General features: G+C 47.5%; 1 protein-coding gene across 5 annotated transcripts in view; it reads right to left on the bottom strand.

The window, feature by feature from the left end:
- Positions 1-19435, bottom strand: part of CCM2 (CCM2 scaffold protein) — a 50579-nt gene that overhangs the window by 29679 nt on the left and 1465 nt on the right. The window contains exons 1-2 of one of the 5 annotated variants that reach the window (XM_008527729.2): positions 6950-7682; positions 495-668 (exon numbers count right to left, since the gene is read on the bottom strand). The exons of 1 other annotated variant lie outside the window; for it this stretch is intronic. In XM_008527729.2, coding sequence (XP_008525951.1) covers positions 495-668; positions 6950-7048 — 273 coding nt within the window. In that variant the 5' untranslated portion in view covers positions 7049-7682. Of the gene's footprint in view, positions 1-494; positions 669-6949; positions 7683-19435 lie in introns of those variants that run through there. 3 more of the 5 variants (XM_070617272.1, XM_070617271.1, XM_070617274.1) reach the window with 3 other exon arrangements.

Raw genomic sequence — 19435 nt, 5'->3', positions numbered from 1 at the left:
GCACAGGTTCTCTCTCCACGTTTATGGGCCTCACTCATCACTGTTGTCTCCTTTCTCATTCTCTCTGACCTCGTGGCTTTATACCTTTTCATTCATTTATTCTCACTGTAGTGTGTTTGGGGGAGGGACTAAAACTACACTGGTGCACGTCATCCTTATCCACAAGGGTTTGGGCACAGGCTTTGACAGGATTTGGGAGACCCACATCCTGGGCTGTGACAATGACACATGGAATAGCTTTAAAAAGCCTTGAGCAAGGAACCAAAACACACGGTCCGCCTTCGAGAGAAAGGAGGTAGCTTGCTACTGTAGAAAGAACCAGAAATGGGGCCAGAAGACAGGAATTTGGGGTTTGGGTCCCCAGTTATCAGACACAATACCACAGGCACGACAGCGGGTGTGCGTGGGGACGAGTCTCTTGAGCCGCAGCATTTGGTGGATCAGAGGGGCCTTTGCTGGCGATGGGCAGGCACGTCCTGAGGCTGTGGACTTACCTTCACCTCCTTCTCGATATAGTCGCTCAGCAGTCTGTCAGGCTCGACGCGCTCAGGCAGGGACAGCACCACAGTGTGCAGAGGGCGCCTCTCTGTCACCTTCTCATGGGCTTTCTTATCTCTACTCTTTTCACCTTTTAGGAATACTCGTTTAAATGGCGACACAATTCCAGGCTGCAGGCAGAAACGGCAATGATTGGAGTTCATTATTTACAAAGGCTTTGCGTCGTACCTACGGCTAACAAGCAGAAGTAGGCAAAACCACTACTACGGTCCCCATGCAAACAGGGGCTGGCCAGGCCAGTGTGGGGAGAAAAGCACCAAGGATGCGCAGGCCAGAGGCCCAGGTTCTACAGACCAGCAGGCACTGGCCAGGATGGGGCTGGGTCTAGTGCTGCCTCGGCACCGAAGGGCCTGTCCCTCACCTGTTCATGGACACTGAGAAGGTCAAGACCAAATAAATTCTCAAGGCGAGTAACCGCAGCAGGTGAGAAGAGGGGAGAAATGGGGAGAATCCCCCCAAAGACACATACATAGCGTCATGCGACCCTCCCAGCTCCGCTGGGTCACTTCACTCCAAGACCTCTGAGAAGGCGGGGGAGGTGGGCCCAGGGTTGCGGCACCAACAGCCTACGGCCACCAGTGCCACCTCTTTCTCTCTTCTTTAGGAATGCAGCCCGTGCTCTCTGCACTCCCTGCCCTCCGCCAGGACCTTGGTGGCTTGGGGCACGGATCAGCACCTGGGTGACCTCACACCCTACTCAGGGTCTAGAGGGTCCTGAAGGCTAATCCCTTAGTCAAAGCAAATCTGCAGAGTGAGACAAGGGGCAGGAGAAGAGGGTCGGCCTCTCCTGTGAGCCAGGAAAAGGCCTGGTTCTCATTCTCCGTAACAGGGCAGGAGCACCCTCCAAGGGCAGAGACATTCCGAAAGTCATGCCACGGCCACTGGGCAGCCGCACCCAGACACACGGGTCACTGCTCCCAGTCACCCAAAGGAACGTAAAACCAGAGAAAACAAGACACCAACACGCAGCCTCAGAAGGGAAACATCACCACACACAGCACACAAAATCCAAAGCTGGGGGTCTACACTAGACCAAGGTCACTTTCCCGTCTTCTCTGTGATCTACAGCTCCCTGCCTGGCCACGGACCCAGCACCCGCAGCAGCCAGGACCCACAGCAGGCCTAGCCCCAACCAAGACTTACAGAAACTCGTAAAATATCTAAGTCACCAAACATTTATTAAAAGCTCTCCTTTCTGTTTCTCCTCTGCATGGGGGAAATTCAGTCATACACCAAATCCCACACAAAACAGCATCACAGAACCTACGACCCTGTGAGGCATCTCATCAGCCCGTCAATCTCGCAGACGGCAAGGTGCAGTGACTCCCCCACTCACCAGGGGCAGGTGAGGCCTCGGGGTCTCCCAGCAGACCCTGCAGGTCCCACCCCACAGCCACCAGCACGCTCAGCTCTGCAACATCAGGTCAACCAACAAGCAAACAAAGGCAAACCCTCCACCAACTGAACCCCAACATTCTCCTGCCCACACTACCTCCTTCTAGCCAGAGGTTCATTTCCTCCTCTGCTCCTTGGCTCGCACTCCTTACCTCAAAATAGTTGGCCCTTGGATATCTGGTTTTTATTCCACCAATCCACTAAAACTGATACTGGAGTACCCTCTTCCTTACTCTGGAGTAGCCCTCTCTTTGCCCTGAAGTACTCTCTCCTCAACCTGGAGCACCCCCATCCTTATCCTGGAGCACCTCCCTCCCTGCCCTGGAGCACCGCGTTCCTTACCCTGGAGCACCCCCTTGTTCCCACCCCACCCCACCCCCAACACAGCCCCTCAGCATTCGGGCCGGGGTGGAGGAACACCGACATGAGACCTGCAGCGTGCTAATGATTAAAGCTGGAAGTTATGCACATGGAGCTTCGTTTACTTCTCTCTCTGCCTTTGTTTATACTTGAAATTGCCCATAACATTAAGTTTCATTTTACGCATGAGTATATAGTTCCTGCCTATGGCGGCTTACATTTAAGCTGAGACAAGATAAAAGCATGGAAAGTTAAGCAAGACAAGACAAGCAACATCATCATAAAATGACAGTATCATCTCCACAGTCTCACAGACGAGCTGCAGAACGGACAGAAAGGGCTCTGGGAGGAGCCTGCGCTGCCTGACCCCAGCTCTGAGACAGACCACCTGGGTCCGCTCAGGCTTCCTTTTCCTCAATCCCACAGGAGCTTTCAGACCCAGGACGATTTAGGCAAGTGGTAGAGGGTGGGGGCACTTCAGGCGACAGCACCAGGTGGTCTCCGTGTGGAGTTCACATACGGACTGATGAGAAAGGGTCACCCATGATTAGTCAGACAAGCACCAATGGTAAACTTTAAGTTGAAAATGATCCTGGAAACATCACATTGCATCACAAGGCAAACATCACATTTCACCAGGCCTACCACAGGAAGGCCACACTGGACTGTGACTGCCTCTCTGGCTGGCCCTCCCAGGGATCAGATGGCACGCAGACAACTCTTCAGTCAGGTTCTGCTTGATCCTTCGTCTGGCTGCACAGACAGCCTCCCAGTTCCTATGATGTGTGCGGCACTGCCCCAGGGCGGTGGAAATACCAAGGCACGTAACACAAGCCTCGAGCTTTTTAAAACTTACAATCTCCACAGGCATACACAATTGGAAATCGGCCAGAGGTCAACATCTGTCCCTACACCATCTACCTGGCAACCCCACAAAGCTCAGCCTCCTGAATCATAACCAGCTGGAGCAGACCGTGGTTGATTCTCAATCTGAGGGCACACACAAACAGCTCAGCTCAACCCGTTTGCTGTTCCACCTCCTTACTCCTCTATGCCTGGGAGCAACAGGACATCAACTTTGAGACGAGGCACTGCCAAAGCCAGCCTCTCACCAAGAAGGCCGTGCCAAATCACCAGGTCCACAGACCGCATGCAACCCATGCTGTTATCTTAACGTTGAGCTGCAGGTCACAAATTACAGTCTGCACACAGAGTGTCTGTACTGGCAAGGACCCCGGGGCCCGAGGCCTGCAACCCAGCCTAAAGAGAGACCCTCTGTGGGCAGATAAGCAGCTTCTGTCCGGCCCCCTGCAGGCCAAGGAAACCAGGACAACCCCATGCAGATGCCTCTAACCATATGAGGGTTTTCCCTATGTTGAACCCAACTCCCTCTTCCTCTGCCTTCACCGCTTGGCACCCAGCACCTCTCAGAGGAGCAAGAAAAGCTGGTTACTGAACATGTGTTTGGTGCCTTTGCAGCCAGCCATCAGGAAGGTGCTGAGCGTGAATGATACCTAATTCCTACCCTCAAGGAGGTCAGACAAGCAGAGGAAATAAGGCCAAAGCAGAAGAACACAAAAACCACCAGCCAGATGCTTCAAAGGTGCGCTTTGTGACAAAGTGGCCTGTTTATAAAGGTGCTACTCTGACGACACGCACAGCCCATGACGAATAGTGGTGCCAACCCTCGAGCTGCTCACAGGCTGGCAGAGATGAGGGGACCCACCAAAGTGCTTCACAGGGGAGGCACCCCTCCAACCTGGGCCCCACACATGACCACCTGGCTGAGCACGAACTCAGGGTGACCAATTGGGAGCAGGTACAGGTTCGCAGCCTCGCCCTTAGCCTTGAATACACCAGGCACCACATGCTTTTCAAAAAAATGTCCCAAATAACTTTAGCTGGTGGAGGAGGCTTCCTAGAAAGTGGAATGCAGAAACCATTACATAAAGAAATGCATCAGGGCTGGCCCTGTAGCCGAGTGATCAAGTTCGTGTGCTCTGCTTCAGCGGCCCACGGTTTCATTGGTTCAGATCCTGGGCATGGACCTAGCACCACTCATCAAGCCATGCTGAGGCAGCATCCCATATAGCACAACCAGAAGGACCCACAACTAGGATATACAACTATGGACTGGGGGGCTTTGGGGAGAAGAAGGAAAAAAAGGAAGCTTGGCAACAGATGTTACCTCAGGTGCCAATCTCAAAAAAAATTAAAAAATAAAGAAACGCATCGTGGTAAACCAGCTTTCCTCTGCCATCTCACCCCCTTTCGGCACAGAATGGGTGGTAGCTGCTCGACCTGAGGACAGCGGGCATGTTGCACTGATGCATGCCCTGCTCCCACTGTACAGAGCTGGAAAATACACACACTGGGAGATGGGGGCAGCAGGCATGGTGGGGGCCTCTCAGCTTTCCCAGAAACACAATGAATAAGAAGGCACTCAGGGTTTTGGAACTGATGTTGCTTTTGAACATGAAAATGTAAAGGGAAGTTCTGGTTGAAAAAATAAACTGAGAAATAATTAAGAATATTTTGACACATAGAATCAGGATTACAGTAAACGATCGTGGATCCTTCAATTCACTGTAATATTCTCCAAATCAGTACAGAGTTTGAACAGTGGTTTTAGCCCGTGCACTCGCTCACTCTTCATTCAACAAGTATTTTTATTGAGTGATCATGTTCATCATCACCAAAATGACCTTATAATCTTCGACCCCCAAAAGACAAAAAGACCAACTTAGCCTCCAGAAGGAGCACAAAACTAAATGCCATTTCTCTTCACGAATGGAGCCCCAGCACTGGGGTGCAACTGGGGTCCATCTGTGCCTAAGTCGCTTGTGAGGAAACAGGGGCCCTGAGGGTTAAAGGAACCAGCCAAGGGTCCAAGGCAGGGAGCCAGGGAGGAAAGGCAAGGCTTCTGAGGCACCACCCAGCATCGTGTACACTTCTCACGTGGAACACATGCTGTTCTTATAACTGTGCGGAAGTTTCTGGACTGGTTTGGAAACGATCCTTAGATCTTTACAATATTCTTGCAATATTTTCCATCTTATGCTTGAAACAACTTTTGAAGTTGGAAACCTAAAATGTAGCTCTTAGACAAACACACATATGCTAACTCTGGCCCACTCAGCACTTTCCTGGAAGAAGGCCCGGATGCCAACAGCTGGCCCTGAGTTTTGTTAGACTGAAGCTCAATTTATCAGCTCACTTGGGGTAACCAGGCTCTGAGTTAGTACATCTCCTAAACAAATTCTCAGAGGCTAACTTCTCTTCAGAGCATCTGTTTATTAACCTACAATGAGAAATGCATTTCACGTGTGGGACAGTGGCCTCTACTAGGGGACCAAAGTTAATAATAAGGTGACACATACCAACTGGCTCCATGTGCACAACACTAAGGGTAGCATTTTCTGGAGAAAGTGCATGACAGTCTAGGAGGGAAGGAAATGCACTAGGGACCCAAGGCGCCTCGGGGATAGTGTTCAGGCATTCTCTCATACGTATCTTATTTAATCCTGTAATAACACAAAGCTGCCCCTGAACAAGGGTGCAGGCCTTTTCAAGCACAAGGCATGGTGGTCCTTGAGTTCAGCATTCAGCAAATGTCTAATGAGTGCTTAGTATGCCTGGCACTGGGGCTATAATGAGACGGAAACCCGTCCCTGCCCCAGGAGCCCCAGTCTAATAGGAGGGAGGGGTCAAGCGTGCGGCGGTGATCAGGGCTACCAGCGGGTGCGAACCACGACTGGAGGAGACTGATCAAGGAAGTGTGGGCTGGGCAGACCCCTCCAAGAGGCCTGTTTCAGGGGAAACCTAAAAATACAATTCTGTCCAGCTGGGCAGGTCAGTGGCTACTCCCTACAGAGTCACACCTGCCCCGGGTGCACAAGACACTGTGACAAATCCTCTCCTAAACTCCGTGACAAAGAGCACCTTTTGTTTTCACCCACATTGCAACACTGTCTATCTTAATTTCAACTAACTTACAGCATTTACCACAACACAAGTCAACAGATTAGCTATCTTTATTTAAAAAGTCAAGTACTTAGGTGCCTACCAACAGAAGAAGAAGCTTTCTTAGTTGCTACAGAGGCCTAAAGATGAGCATGACACAGCGCGTGCCCTCAGACCTTCTGCAGACGGTGAGTTCCCCATCTCAGGAGTCGGCATGAACCGGACTTCCTGCACTGCTGCCGGTTTGCTCTGGTGACAAACACACAGCGTCCCTGGTTCTCCCATGGGCGTCACGGACCAATTCCAGGCTCTAGTTGACTGGATGTGAGCATGCTCTTTTCCTTGACCTTTTCCCTAAATCACTTCCAGCTCAGATCTTGGGTCCTAAATGACTAAAAATCCACATGAAGATTGCTCTTCCCCAGCAGCCGTGACACTGTGGCCTCTTATTCTTGGCTTAGGATGGATGAACCCAAGGACCTACAAACAGCTCATCTTGCTCACCAACCACCCACAGCTACCAGTTCTCAGACCCAGAAGCTGGCAGGAACTCTCTACCCCACCTTCCCATAACAGGGGTCACAGCATCAGGTCATCCTAGCTCACATACGCACCCCTGAGGGACCCAAAGGATCACTCTAGATGGCTCTTTCCCTGCTGGACTTGCACCTACCTCATTCTCCATGGAACACCCCGTTGGAAAGTCAGTTTGAGGAGGAATTTCTTTGGAGAAATTCTGGTTCCTCCCGCTCTGCCGACAGTTACTGTGCATTCTCCTGTGTTCACTTCTGATCTTGTTGAAAAATATGGTCAGATGTTAGCCCTCCCTCTAAAAAAACATGTGAATGAACAGGAAGACCAGAAACCACAGCTTCCTTCTGCAAACCCCACTGACGCTGTTTACAGTTTTTTAAAAAGTTTAAGAGGCAGGGAGCACCCTGAAACTGCTGGCAAAAACCAAACAGGCTTTGTACACAAAAAGACGCAAAGTAAACCAGCGCATCTTCCTTAGTCAACTAGTGTGTCTCCCTATCAAACCAGCCCATCTTCCTTACTACCTCCAGCACACAGAGCCCACGGGCGGCCTCCCCACATTTCTAGCCACTGCTGTGTAGTCAGTTGAGGGACATTATTCTGGAAGTCCAACTATTCTGCAAACCCAAATGCGAAAGCTAAAAAGAACAAAAAAAGTAAACCAAGAACACTGCCGGGGCTCCCCCTCCCAGCCACAAGTCACCCTGCTCAGTGAGAGGGGAGACCGCTAACCAGGCTGCTCTCAGCGCTGGCTCCAAGGACACGGCAGTCTGAGGGTCTTGGGCAGAGCATCCCTTCATCTAAGACCCTCAGCCCACAAGCGCCTCTACCTGCCTCCAGGACTCTTGAGTTTGAGCTACAACTTTGAAACTAGAGTGTGTTTCTGAGCAAGCTCACTTTAACTTCTTCAGGGTCAAATCTCCTAATCTAGAAAAGGAGAAGTTAAGTTTGTCGATGGTGAAGACCTGTATACTCTCTGAATGTTCCAGAATGTCTCGCAAATAGGAGAAGCTTCAAGAGGCCAGCCTGGGAGGCAAGACCTATGGGGTGGGGTAAGCAGGAAACCCCGCATGTTCCTGTGTTGACTTGAACACTGGTTGTGGTCTTGCGTTTAGGCTGTGCTTGCTGTTTTCATTAGCCATGTAACTGGGAGAGACACTGCAGAGACAATGGGAGGACTTGGAGGCAAGTGTGACACTGCACAGCAAGGCTTGCCAAATGCACAGCTAAGAGCAGGACACAGAAGACGCTTCATCCGTGCTTGGATTTTATATAACTTCCTCTCAGTGTAGCCGAATGTGAGCATGTGCCTCTACAGAAGGACGCCCAGGTGGCAGTGAGGCCAAGTCCCCACTTTCCTCAGGGCTCCTGTGACCAGCCCCACAGATGCAGGGAACTCTGGAACCAGTCTGGCCTGGAGCTTAGGACTCCCCTGACACCTATGTGCTTCCAACCTTCTGACCAGAGAACTTCTCCTGCGGCTGGGCAGGAAGCGCTGCCTGAACCTGCACCAAAGGAACCAGAACATGAGATGGAAGGAATGAGATGAAGGGGAGGAGCACCCATGAGAGAACGGGATGAAGGGGAGAAGCACCCATGAGAGAACGGGATGAAGGGGAGGAGCACCCATGAGGTCATGAAATGAAGGGGGAAACACCCATGAGGGAACAGGATGAAAGGAAATGGGATGAAGAGGAAGAGCAGCCACGAGGGAATGGGATGAAGAAAAGGAGCAGCCACATTAAGAAAAGTAGTGATGTTTTGCCCCCAATTCTGATGACGAGTTCTCTCCAAACTACATTCCCAGCTCCAGGGAGCTCCAGAACTGCTCCCTGGAAGACGGAAAGAACACCTCTAGTTAAGGGTAAAACCCAGCTACTTCCACAAGCAGGCGGCCCAGAGGAAGCAAGATCCTCTAGCTCACCCACACTGTGGGCTCGCCTACCAGGTCGGACCCAGGTCACGGACGGTAAAGCCTGCCTCCCTCACCCCTGAGGTGCACAGTCCACAGAAGGCTGCAGCTGTCCGCATTACTGATCGTGAGTTGCCCATAGCCCAATGCACTAGACACGACAACCAAAGGGTGGCCGTCCGACAGAGCCCCTGGCCACAGAGCATACCGCACAGAGGCTCACACACAGAGCCGCGGGCTCGCCGTCTGGGCTCCTCCCTGCATCAAATCTTCACGTGACCCATGCAAGCGCCCCCAGGGGAGGCACTGCCACTGGCAAGGCGAGTGAGCAACTCCACTAGCGCCTGACCCCACGGAGACGGGCAACCGGGAAGGACTGGCATGGCCAACAGGAGGTGTGCACACAGACCCTGAGCAGCTGCTGAGAGCAAGGGGCGGGCAGCGCACATGCAACACTGCTTCCACAGCGGACAGCACCTGAGCGCTGATCCTGCTAAGGGTACATGGGAGTTCCTCGTGTTATTCTTGCAGTTTTTCTGTAAGTTTGAAATTACTTCAAAGAAAAAAGAACCAGACATCAAAATAACATACATTTTACAAGAACACACACTAACAAAAGAACCCCCATTAAATAGGTTAGGATGGCTGTCAATGAAAGAAGGGCAAGAAAGAGCAGTGGGGATGAAAGATCAAAGAAAGTGAGCAGATAAATGAATAAATAAAAGAATCAGAGAGCCCCAGGGAGGCCTGGCAGGAACCAATCATACGTACAATCCTCTTAGCCCTCTATGTCTGAGATCCAAAAATGGAAGACAGGGAGGTTAGAAACGACATTCCACTGCTGAAGGTGGACACTCAAGGAGACAAGGCAGGCAGAGGGCCTTTTGAAAAAGGTTCCAAGGACCTTTTCTGTAAAGGTCAAACCATGCCCTCTCACTACAACAGAGGTGGCACTGGGGAGCCAACCCCAAGTCTGTGATGATGTGGAGGATCCAGACACATGGGAAGAGCTCTGGAAATGAGGACTTCCCACGTAGGTACTTGGTACTCTGGGAAATTCCTGGATGTGGAATGTCGTCTTTCCTGCATATACCAGGAGATGAAATACCGCTAACAGGACGTGCTGCGACAGGTTTTTCTGCCTCTGGTAATTTCAACAAAATGACAGCTCTGGGAGTAACCTTACGAGAGCACTTTATATAGACACAGGTCGGTGACCCCAGAAGTGGGGTCCACAGATGTTTCTTTATAACAAGTATTAAAACACAACAGAATCTTGGGGAGGGACATCCATAATCAGATTATGCTGACTTCTCAACCTCCTTCCAAGCTAAATAACTCCATTCCTAATGTTACTTCGAAGGCGTGCTCCATCTCCTGCTTGCCTCTACACGTGCCAGACATAGCTACGGAAACCTATGCTGGTCAGCAGAGGAGCAGCCCAGCAGGGGCAGGCAGTGTGAGCTCTGCTTCTCCAGCAATAAAAGGACCATATGACGCAGGGGCGGGGGGGGGTGGAGCATTTGGAGAATCTGCTCACTTTGCACAGTGCACATCCTGACCCGTTGCCCCCGGCCCCTTCTAACGCAGCACCCAGATCTCTCAACCTCACAGCAGTAAGACCCCCCACCCCACTAGATGGTGAGGGAGATTCGGGAAGGCAGTAACAGCTCCCCAGAAAGCACTGTACCCAGTGGGCACCAAGTGTTTGAAATAAATGATACCAAGGGACTCAGACCGTGTACGCCAACACAGAAAAGTATACACACACAGGAAAGCAATCTGAAGAATTCTAATAATAGCTGTTTCTAGCGGGTCAGATTTTTCTCATGATTTTTCCTTGAATAAATTTTGCTGTATTTTCTGAGATATAAACGTATTTTTTAGTAAAAAGAGAAAAGAATTTAAGTTCATTTTGGAAAATAAAATCCCAAAACTATTAGCGAACACCATTTGCATCTATGAGCTTGGCAAATATTCAACAGTTTGGTTGGGCTAAGTGGTCTAGGATATTTGAAAACGCGCTCTCATCATAAATTGCGGTTAGGGATAAAAACTGGTACAACTATATAAAACAATTTGTCAATATCTACTAGAATTACAAAAGTACATAAGCTTTCCTGGCAACTGCGCTTTCAGTACTTAATCCTATAGCTATATTTGCACACCTGTGAAAGGTTAGTGAAAAGCTCATCACTGCGTTTTTCTGTCAGAGCAAAACGACAAGCTAACAGTCCACAGACAGGCTACTGCTTAAATGAATCACATGACCACAGGAGAAAATGCCACTCAGCCCTAAAGAGGAATAAAGAAACTATCCATGCAGAAATGAGAGCTCTCCAAAAAATACTGTCCATAAAAAATACCCCAAAAGAGGTTCCTATTCCCATAATAGACTGTATCAGAATAACCCTCTCACAGATCAAGATCATGAACTCTTGGACCTAAAAGTAACAATACCCTAGCAGCACTGAGCACATTTACCGACCAGATCTTGGTTTCTAAATACCATTTCCACTGAGAGAAACCAGGGCTCCCTGGACAATGTCTGGTACAGGGCTGGGCCAGGAAGCATCAGAGGAGCCTGAAAAATCTTGCAGGAGATGGAAGCAAGAGCTCAAAGAACGGGGACTTGTCAAAAGACACCAGGTACACAACAGTGTGAATGTGCTTAACATGACCGAACTGCACACTTTAAAATGATTAGGATGGTAAACTGTATGTTATGGGATTTTCACCACAATTAAAAATGAAAAGACACCAGAGCCGTTCGTGGCTCCTACTGGCTGAGTTTTGGACAATTTGAGCTTCAAAAGAAATGATGATAGTAAAGGATTACAGTCTCCTGAGTGAAATAAGATTAAATGAGAACTTTAAAATGGAGAAACCTGGCAAGTGACCACAGGCAGCATCACCAGGAATGGGGTAAACAGACATCAATCAGCAACTGTGGGTGGGGTTCCTGAAGTGACGGTAACATTGGATTGATGTTACTTTCCTGATTGCAAGGTCTTAGTGAGGTGAGGCTGGAGGGCCCATGTACTGAGGAAATAACATACCAAAGGTGCAATTTATTCTTAAACAGTTCAGAAACATTAACAATCGGAACCTGGGTAGAGGTATATGGCTGCTCTTTGTACTATTTCTGCAACTTTTATGTAAATTTAAAATTATTTCAATAGAAAAAGGTGAAAAATCAGTTGTTTAAAGCAAAAAGAGGGCCATCTAGTGGCACAGTGGTCAAGTTCACACGCCCCGCTTCAGTGGCCCAGGGTTCAGATTCTAGGCATGGACCTACACACTGCTCAACAAGCCATGCTGTAGCAGCATCTCACATACAAAACAGAGGAAGACTGGCACAGATGTTAGCTCAGGGACAATCTCCCTCAAACAAAAAGAGGAAGATGGGCAACAGATGTTGGCTCAGGGTCAATCTTCCTCACCAAAAAAGTAAGCAAAAAAAAAATAAAGCAAAAATAATATAATATTACATGTATAGAAATAAACTGTATGTCAAAATTCTGCAAACGACAGGAAGAAGTAGAAATGGAATGCTACTGCTGAGATCTTACGTTAGACCAGAAATGGCACAACGTTAATTGACAGCAGTCTGTGACAAGTTGAGGAGGCGTGTTGTAACTGCTAGAGGAGATCCGGCTAAGAGCACTTAGCAAGAGAACGGAATACTAAAAATACTCAGCCTGAAAGAAGACAGAAAAGGAGGAACACAGGAAGAAAGCACAAAGAGGAGAATTAGAAAACAAGAGCCCCATGGCAGACAGACAGAGTCATGTCAACAGTCACATTAAGCGTGAATGGCAGGATCAAAAGACAAAGTTGTCAGACCAGATAAAAAAGGAAGACATAAAAGCGTATAAACCATATGCTGTTTATAAAGGGTACAGTTTAAATGCAAAGCCATAGACATACCGAAAGACACGCCATGCAAGCACGCAGCACAAGAAAGCTGGTGTGGCTATACCAATATCAGACAAAGTTTGATATTCTTCCTTCAAGACAAGGAATATTACCAGAAATAAAGATGGTCATTTCACAATGAAAAAGAACCTTTTCAACAAGACAAAATGATCCCAAATGTGTATCTACTTAAGAACAGAGCTTCAAAAATACATAAAACCAGGGGGCTGGTGCAGTGGAGCAGCAGTTAAGTTCACACACTCCAGTTCAGCGGCCCGGGGTTCCCCAATTCAGATCCCGGGTGCAGACCTAAACACCACTTATCAAGCCATGCTACAGTAGGTGTCCCACATATAAAGTGGAGGAAGACAGGCATGGATGTTAGCTCAGGGCCAATCTTCCTCAGCAAAAAGAGGAGGACTGGTGGCGGATGTTAGCTCACAGTTAATCTTCCTCAAAAGAAAAAAGAAAGAATATATATATATATATATATATATATATATATATATAGAACCAAAACTAACAAAACTACAAGGAGAAACAAACAAATCCAAAACAAGAACTGGAGATTTTAACACCCCCTCTCTCAATAACTGATAGAATTAGCTGACAAAATTTCAGTAGGGAACAGCTTGGTGGTGTCTTATAAAGTTTAATGTACAATTACCGTACAACCTGACAATTCCATCATTAGGTATTTACCCAAGAGAAATGACATATGTTCATGCAATGACTTGCTCACAACTGTTCATAGAAGCTTTTCATAATAATTCAAAAACTAGAAAGAATCCAAATGTCCAACAAGAGGTGAATGAAAAAACAAACTGTGGTACATACATACAATAGAATACTACTCACGAGTAACTGATACAGGCAACACTGGATACATGGATGAGTCTCAAAAACCTTATGTGAGTAAAGGGAACTTTACACAAAAGAATATATGCTGTACAAATCCATTTGTATGGAGTTCTAGAGCAGATAAAGCCAATCTAGACAGAACTAATCTACAGTGGGAAAAAAATCAGAACAGTGGTTGCCTCGGAAAGGGACATCCTAAGAGGCACAAGGGAAATTTCTGAGTGATGGCAGTGTTCTATTTCTTGGCAGGGGCTTGGGTTACACAGGGGTATGCATTTGTCAAAATTTAGCAAATGTACCTTAAACGTGTATATTTCACTGCCTATCAGTTTTACAGCAAAAGAAAACAACTCTTGAAGCCTAGTTAACGATAAACATGATGAAATGTTTAGATCAAAATGAACTGATGCCTGCAATTTATCGTGAAATGCATCAGAAAAATAAGATGGGTTGCTGGATGGGTAGAGGGATGAATAGATGGCTAGAAATGCGATAAAACAAGTATAGCACCCATTAATGGTAGAATCTAGGTGGTAAGTGTACGGATATATGCTGTAAAGTTCTTTCAACTCCAGTGTATTAAAAAATTTTCATAATAAAACGCTAGGTGGGAAGGCTGGAAAAAGCAGACAGTCGCTGTATACACCTCTTCCAAAGAGGGGAGCTGAAGATGCACAATATTAGCAGAAAGAGGGCTTAGAACAGAGCCTGAAATGGGCCTGACATCAGATGTACAATGGACAGGTCTGCTTCAGCTACCATGTGTACCACAGACATAAAATGTAAGAGCTGTTTAGAGTGACGTGTCTACGTGGTAATACAACAATTAGACACGGTCAGACCTGGAACATTTCCTGACATGTGACATGCAGGGTAACATACCTGACATGTAGGTCTGCCCTAAGGCATTAAATTAATCACCTATATCCCCACCATGTAAATAGCAAGAGGAAAACAGAATATTCTACATCACAGCTGACTGCGGAGTTCATGGCAACACACACAGGAAGCATATTCGATTTTTGGAAAAAACTAACACGGGATTTTAAACTATGGAATGGATAATAAAGATTCAAATAATAAAAGTTTCTCTCTTTTTCTTCTCAGAGTCACAAGTAACAACATAGGGAAACGGCATCTCCTACCGCAAATGGGTTACTCCCACACCGGGTTTTCCTTAAGAACAGGGACACAACAGGGTCGGGCTCACCATTGTTCTCACACGTTCAGAATTCAACTATTCTTTCCACCTCCTAGGTTACAAGATACACACTGCAGTTCACCATCCTAAGCCTTGAACAAAAGCCCAAATTCCAACTTCCTACGGCACTTATTAAAGAGGATTATTTTCACTGCACGCCTGTGATCAAATGCCCTAATTCTTAAGACAATCCAACAAAAAACTGCTACTGAACAGGTACACTTAGAAGGAAAAACTGTAACATTTTTGGCACTGGCACAGAGCTAAGGAAGAAATTTCCTTTTTCTTTCTACTAAAGTGACAAATCCAACTCTAAACTCCCTTACAACTGCATAATCATCAAAACTGAGTGTCGTATTTCAAGAAGAGCCGCTGTTCTCGGATTGAGGAATAAGAAAGAGCAAGCTGAGCAGCAGAAAGTGTCAATGTAGAGCAATGACACAGAAGCTGTGCAAAGATGACACGAGGCTCAGTCCACTCCCCCACTGCAGACCTAAGGCTCAAAGCCCATCACGGGCCACAGGCCACAGAGAGTGCGGTTTGTGGCCCACACAGAGTGCAGTGTGGGTCGTCCCGCTGCTCTGAATAGCTTATCCATGTCTGGCGCAACAGCTGAGACCAGGTCCTCAGAACCACTGGGCTAGGTTGAAAGCGATTCCCACCACGTGGTCCGAGAACAGGGCCACTGAACTAGACTCCTGTCACATCAGTCTGACAACCAGGATTTGCTTCAGAATAACCTGCTTTGTCTGCCTTAACAAACACCACAGACCAGGCAGCTCAAGCAAGACATTTATTCCTCACAGTTCTGGAGGCTGGAAGTCAGAGATCAAGGTGTCAGCAGGGCCGACTCCTCTTGAGGCCTCTCTCCGTGGCATGCAGACGGCTGTCTTCGCCCTGTGTCCTCACGTGGTCGTCCCTCTGTGCGTGTCTGTGCCCTGATTTCCTCTTCTCATAAGGACCCCAGTCAGACTGGATCAGGACCCACCCTAAGTGACTGCATTTAACCTAAATCATGTCTTTAAAGGCCATATCTCAGAGCCCCTCTGAGGTGCCTGGGGTTAGGGCTTCAACATATGAATTTGGGGGGCACATGGTTCAGCCCACAACACCAGGGGAGCAGGGGTGGATGAGGAAAAACTGTACCTCAAACGAGCTGCCCATGCAGTGACGATGTTTGAAGCTGGGGCATAGGGATGTCATTACAAGATTTTCTCTATGCTTCTACTTGATGTCTTCATAACAAAAAGGTTTTCTTATTCACTCTTCTCAAAGCTCACTTCCTAAAGTTCCACCCTCATCTGTCCTCTGAGCTCTGCTTCAAGCCCTGTGGCCACAGAGCACATCTGACTCACCTGTCTCCCGAGCATCTGCGCCTGGCACACAGTCCGTGCCAATGAACGGTTCTTAAAGGAATAACCGAGAACCTCCAGTGGCTTCAGCTGCACGCAGGACTAAACCCAAACTCCCCCACCGCGCCCCCAGCCCTCCCAGCACTGTGAGGCCTTGGCCTCCACCCCTCCTGCTTCTGAACGTTACGTACACGGTCCTCCACAGGGAATTAGCTGACACCCACCCAGGTCTCTCCTGACATCATGGCACTGACCCTCTCTCATTCTCTAATGTTACGTGAGCAGCTTACTCTTCAAACAAAATACAGCGTCCTCAGCCCTTCTTCTCACTATACTAAGCATGTAATAGGCACTCAGATAAATAAATAGGATGATTTCATGTCCATCAGCTAAATCTACAGTACTTAACTGTGGCTGTTAACTCACAGCAGAGTGGGGATCAGGACGGGCAAGCTGGGTTATTACTGCTAACAGAAATGAAGAAACATTAAGACCAACAGTTAACTGCAGCGACAAAAACCATTGGGTACAATAGGCACTTGTCCCTTACTTCATGGGGCAAAATGCGGACGGCCCTTCCCGCTTCAAAGCAGCCCCCCAATCAGTACCACTGCTAAGAGAAACGTTTCCCTGTTCGCTACCTTCCTCTCGATGATGGTCAGAGCAGTAACAGACAAGCACTACAAGATTCTGATGCACTTTCTCAATCGACACTGTCATGGTCAGTGGGTAACAGAATCTGGGCGCGGCCTCTACAGCTCCTAATGTTGAAGATTAATAAACGCATGATACTATGTAAATAGTAACTCTCCAAATCAGAGAGGAATGAGCCTCACATTTGCCGGTCATTCTGGACTCGTCTGACCTATGGTCTCCAGCAGGCACCTCCTGCCCTGGTCTTCCCGCCTCCTCACCCCGGGGTGCCACATTGCCCCACAAGAATCACTTGACAACTATCTGAGAGGAAAGACATAACAAGGTACAGAGGCCCAATTCACTTTGTTAACCCATGTTACAGCTGTGACAGCCACAGAATCAACTTAGTTATAAAAGCAATTTAGTAGGTGATAACCAGCAGTTATTTTAATGAAAAAAAAAAGAACGACATAAAAAAATCAGAGTGCATTGCTTGGAACAAGCACCATTTCTTTAAACTTTCTTTCCAGCTATAAACACTTACACACACATGCACACAGTAATGGAAAAGGTGTAGCTGCCTGATGGCTGGAGTTACAAAAGTTTTAAAGGTGCAGGTCCAGCCCAAGCTGCCAGCTCCTCAAAGACACTGGCTGAAGGATGATTTGGCAGGTACATGAGCTGATAACCTAGGAGCTCTTCTCCCTTTTTATATGGAAACTCTCAAAATTTCACAGAAGTAGACAGAATAATGAATATTCACTGCCAAAGCATTCAGCTCTCTCTCCTCTTTTTTTTCTAGTTTGAGTAAAACAAATCTCAGAAATCATAGTATTTCACCTATAAACATCTCAGTATCTACGGCTATCAGATCATAACTTGACAAAACATATTATGAAGATTACACACGCAACAAAGTTAATAATTCCTAATTATCATTTAATATCCAGTCATACATTTCCAGAGTAACTTATAAACTTTTTTTTTTTCAGCTAAAGAATGCAAATAAAGTAGATCGATGTAAAAATATCTAACTTTGTTCAGGTTGAAATCATAGCCACCAGTAGTATGACCTATGACCTAACAGCAGCAGAAGCCAGGACCCAAATGGGGTTGAGGCCCAATGGTGACCTCCCATGGCCGTGGCTTCTCACAGTCTGACACGCTCACCTGAGTCAACTGTTTTTCTAAAAATGCGCACATTCCAACTCAAGTGCACACCTAAGTTTCTTATAAAAAGAAAGCACATCCTAACAGAATAGTGTCAAAATACACACAACTTGGGTCTATTTTGTAAGAAGGCAGTCTCATTCTCCCAACTCCAAATCAGGACTTGTGGTCTGAAAGGTACTAGTCACTCTGGGGACATCCAGGCAGGAGAGTGACCCTGTGGTCATTCCTACTCCCCAAGCCCCACACCTCTAGCAGCCAGTGGACTTCTATGTCCACACACTCATCGCCCAGAAGTACCAGGACCTACCCATCTCCCCACTGGCTCCTCCTGCATCCCTATCACCCAGCGCCTTCCACGGGACATTACAGGGGGGTCAAATCACCCTCATCATATGTGCCAGGGTAGCCTGAGAAAGAACAGGGCTGTACCTGGGGCCACTTTATATGAGATCCACTCTGGTCTACTGGTTCTCTGGCAGCTCACTGATTCCTACCTTGAGGAAATAGGCCACGTGAGAACAAGCCTGAATAACTGCTTGACAAACACCAAGACAAATGTCTGAAGACCAGAAAAAGCTCACCAATCCACATTTTTAAAGGTCTAAATCGGCATTTTTTGACAGCGCTAACCTGGAAAGAGAATTTAAATGTCTAAACTGTACTTTTATAAAACTATTGTCATTACTTCTGCTATTTTAGCTTGAATTTGTATATAAGTTTGAAAATAGGTATCTCTAAAATAGGTAATGAGAACAACTTAAGTACCAAATTTCACGAGTTGGAAGTGACCTGACATTGACTAGGGAGCAGAGCAGGAAGGTCTGCCAGCTCGCAATTGGCCGAGAGCAACCGGTACACTGTGCTAAGTTATGGCCTGGATAAGAAGCCATGCCCCAGAGCTCTCTGTCTGGCCTGCCTGTGGGAAAATGAGCTGGGGCAGTGACAGCATATAGAGACAACACAAAACTCCAGGCTCAGGCAATGAGGTAACAACTGATAAGAGGTAGCAACTGTCTCCTCTAATAGAGACAATGAAATTCATCATTAACCTTTTCTACGCCTAAATCTTTCCACTGCCCCCAACTCCAAAATTCTTCAGTTTTACTGGTTTTTTCACTTCTACTCCAAAACCTCAGAAATGTCTTACTGCTTCTCTCTGTCTCTCTCAATATTACTGAATGTTTTAACGTTTCTACCAAAGCTGGCAGAATGCTCTAGAAGAAATTCAGTCAATCCCATCCTTCTCCATCAGACAGGTTAGCACCCACTTGAAAGGAATGACTCTTCCTACCAGGCACCATTTGGCCTGACTGTGGAAGATGCTGTGTGGCTAGGACCGGTGCTTTGCTGGGAGTGAGCTAGCAATTCTCTTGAATGCTGGCAGCCAAGAGCACTGGGGACAGGTCATCTCCTCTAAGGGCCCTGGCCCACCTGTCTGTCTGCGACAGGGAAGGATGGAATTGACTGAAGATCTTCTGGAGGCTTCTACCAGCTTTAGTAGAAACATCAAACTCAGCTTTCCCCCCTTATGGTGGGCAGCATCCCTCTGCAGTCCAATGCTTGCAGGCTGAA

Source organism: Equus przewalskii, chromosome 4 (assembly GCF_037783145.1).
Source record: "Equus przewalskii isolate Varuska chromosome 4, EquPr2, whole genome shotgun sequence".
Classification (NCBI taxonomy): domain Eukaryota; kingdom Metazoa; phylum Chordata; class Mammalia; order Perissodactyla; family Equidae; genus Equus; species Equus przewalskii.
Note: the sequence above shows the minus strand (reverse complement) of the source record. Positions and strands in the feature narration are given on the sequence as shown.